Raw genomic sequence first — 3597 nt, forward strand, 5'->3', positions numbered from 1 at the left:
ATTTTGAAGTACAATACGCTAATAAGAAAATAATTGAAAACGCAATGCTAAAAAAAGGTACGATGTTCTAATACATTAATATATAAACTTATATTCCAATTTTTTGAATTTAGTCTCTAATTATATTGACACAAGGTTAAGAGAGAAATCATTATTTTGAGAGGAGCGTAAAAGACAATGCTGTAATAAAAATTTGAAGCAGGATGCTATAATATAGTTATATATGGAAAGTATTTTGTCATTTTAGCATTTAACCTGTATTTATATTGACATGAGCGTAAGAGAGAATGCCTTATGTTTTCCATGAGGGTAAGAAACCATACATTTATAGATAGAATGAAAATATGAAAATATGTACACTATATATAAAAGTACATTGCTCGTTTTTTTTGCATTTAAACTTTGATTTATTAAAAGAGGAACGATTACATTGACACAAGCGCAAGAGACATTGCTTTAATAGAATAATAATAATAATATTAATATTAATAAAACATCACAATATATTATATAATAAAAAGTAAGATGTTATATTATAGTTGTGTGTACATCAATAGTGCCTTTTCATTGCCACTTACATACATACATAAATAGGAAAAAGCCAAATACATAACTTAATTATTGTCGCAATCCTAAAACCAAAAGTCACTACAAGATATATATACATCAATACTCAAGATCATACCAAAGTACAAATTCTTTCAGAATCATGAGATCATCACCACCCTTTTTGAGAATTTGTACTTTATGCTATAAATATTACACACTCCAAAATAATGTACTTGTTCATTCACATGATATTTTTTGTATTCAAACAAACAAAACTAGAAATTAAAAATGTCAAAGCAATGGGGGCTTAATTGTTTTATCTACATCTCATTATTGTACGTGATAATTCAATTTACAATACCAAATGCACACGACACCAATCCCTTCTTTTTGTCAATTTTCTTCTTGTGTTACTGGTGAATCTTCTTGTCATTGTCCCCAAATGCAAGCCCTGAAATAAATGCATCAATCATAAATCATAATTCAATTTAAGATATTAAAGCTTGTTTATAGTTTTCAAATAATTAATAACAAATGATGCGTAAAGTGTCGTAAACATAAAGTCGGTTTATTTTCTAGACTTAATAACCATGTGTGTTCCTTTTCTAACCAGATAAACTATCTGAACGAGACTAAATGACCATTTTACCCTTACGTAATAATTTCGCAATATCCATCGGAGAGGAAAAAAGTTGAAGGGAAATGGGTAAAAAGGTTTGTGTCTAAATATAGTATGTGAGGTTTTTTGGCTTAACCCATTAAGTCATTCTTTCTACAAGAAGTCAAAGAAACAATCATGTACAAAGTTATTAAGTGCTTAACTTATTAATCCACATTAAGTGATACTAATATCAAATGATTATACAATCCAAATAGCGAATGTAAGCTATTCAAACACTAATAATCACTTTAAAGTATAAACACCAAATTATCAAAACATTAAATGCATATGATAAAAAAAACACAAAAAATTAGAGAAACGATGAATCTACCCGAGACTTCCAATGTTGGTGATTGGTTCTAAAAGTTGCAATTGATGCTGTTGTTGTTGTTGTTGTGTCTGTTCGGATTGTTGCTGTGCCGGAAAATTATCGCCGGCTAAACCAACCATGGCAGCTCCGGCGGGCTGACCACCCTTACCTTCAACAAACCGCCACATATACCAGGCTCCAACGGATCTATACGGCTGCCATTTCACACATAGTTGCTCCATTTGCGAGGGTCTTGGAAGCTCTTCTAATGAAAACAATAACTGCACTCCTTTACGAACCCCCAAATCACTGACAGGTAAAACATCGGGTCGATGAAGTGAAAAGATCATAAACATATGAACAGACCATGATCCGATTCCTTTCACCATTGACAGCATTGTGAAGAGGGATCTATCATCCATTTTCACGATTGATTCGTCGGACAAAATGCCGGTTTTGTACTTGTTAGCTAAATCAAAAAGGTAACTTGCCTTCCGCCCAGAAACCCCGATTTGTTTAAGTTGTTGGGATGTGAGAGAGAGGACGGTTTCCGGGACGACGCCGGTCTCGCCGCCGCAGAGCGTTACGAAACGGGTGTAGATCGATGTCCCGGCTTTGTACGCGAGTTGTTGATAAAGAATGGATTTTGATAGGGCTAGAAAGGGGGCTTGATGTGTGTCGAATGTTGGTGGTGGGTGGTTGTCGATTAAGTTTGCGAGGAGTGGGTCGGTGGATCGGAGGTGGTGGAGAGCGGCGGTGATCTCGCCTGGTGCAGATAAGGGTTTTATTATTTTGGGTAAATCTTTGGCGGATTGTGAAGGGTTTCGACGGCGGTTTTTTGTTACGACGGTTGATGTGGTGGTTGAAAGGATGATGGTCTTTGATGCGTCGGCTTCCGCGATTGTTGTTTGAGGTTTAATTTCTTCCGGGAGCGTTGTTGTGGAGTCGGTAGATGCGAATGAGGAAAGTTTTCGAATTTTTTGAGGGCGAATTGGAATTTTGGAAGGGTTTGTTGGGGGAATCTGGGAAAGATCGGAATTAGAAGATGGTTCCTCGGTTGGTGGAAGCGGCGGCGATTGTGGTTGTTGAGATAGAAGGGGTGATTGTGATTGCGAGGATGGGGGTTGGGGTCTGGGCTCTTCTGCACCCATGATGGGGTATGCTGTAAAGTTGGGAGTTGCGGATACGGCGATGTTGATGGGTGGTGGATGGTGGTGATTGGGGGAGGTGGTGGTGGTGGTGGTGGCGATGGTGGTATTCATAGGAAGGAAAGAGATCGTAGTGAGTTTCGGTAGCTGGGACTGGTTGTATGTTCGTAGGATATGGTGAAGGAGATGAAAGTCACGTGCGTTCAAGAAGAGACCCTGAACATCAACGTAGGTGTTTGACTTTTTTGTCGCACATTATTATGTACACAAAAGTAAAGTTTTTATCCATAATTTTTTTTATTTTAGAATAAGTTTCGAAATTACTTACCATACTAGTATTATTTTAAATTAAAAATTAAAAATATTGTTTAAAAAAACACATTTGTTTCTCTCCCTGCCCCTTGGAACAGAACATTGAACAGGGAAAAGAAAAAAAAAAGGAAAACGAAAACTACGACTCTATTTGTCTCTCATCTGCCTACAACCTCCTCTGCCCGTCGTCGATCATTTGCGTCTTCCACCACCCATCATCGTCCACCTGCAGCTTCGTTAAATGTATGCTCGATTTTGATTTTGTTTTAGCTCCTATGTTTCTGATTCCAATTTTGATGTTTCTAATGCAATTGAGAAACTGGTGGAATCGGTTACTAGCTCCAAAAAGTCCGATTTTGTTTGGTTTAAAAACTACCCGGGCTCTGTTTTTCTCTATAAAGTTCATTTTTTGGCTTGAAAATTTGGTTTTTAGCTCCAAAAATACGACTTTGTTTGGTTCTCTTGGTTTTTGGGTTAAACTACAATTGTTTTCATTTTGTTTATTTGTTGTCAGGTTTTTAGTTTGGTAAAGTTATAATATTAGCAATATTATATTTGGACTATGTGAATCAATCGAATCATGAATAAGATATTGCAAACATATCTTTTTTTTGATC

General features: G+C 36.3%; 1 protein-coding gene across 1 annotated transcript; it reads right to left on the reverse strand.

Annotated features, from left to right (window-relative positions):
- Nucleotides 1–593: 593 nt before the first annotated feature.
- On the reverse strand, nucleotides 594–2893 carry LOC145093057 (uncharacterized). Its single transcript, XM_079031096.1, has 2 exons — nucleotides 1542–2893; nucleotides 594–1000 (listed from the first exon to the last, which is right to left on the reverse strand). Exons 1-2 carry the CDS (start codon nucleotides 2780–2782, stop codon nucleotides 979–981), a joined length of 1263 nt encoding a protein of 420 aa, XP_078887222.1. The 5' UTR covers nucleotides 2783–2893; the 3' UTR covers nucleotides 594–978.
- Between the last annotated feature and the right edge of the window lie 704 nt (nucleotides 2894–3597).

This window comes from Lactuca serriola, chromosome 3 (assembly GCF_051521515.1).
Source record: "Lactuca serriola cultivar US96UC23 chromosome 3, Lser_US96UC23_V15, whole genome shotgun sequence".
Taxonomy (NCBI): Eukaryota; Viridiplantae; Streptophyta; class Magnoliopsida; order Asterales; family Asteraceae; genus Lactuca; species Lactuca serriola.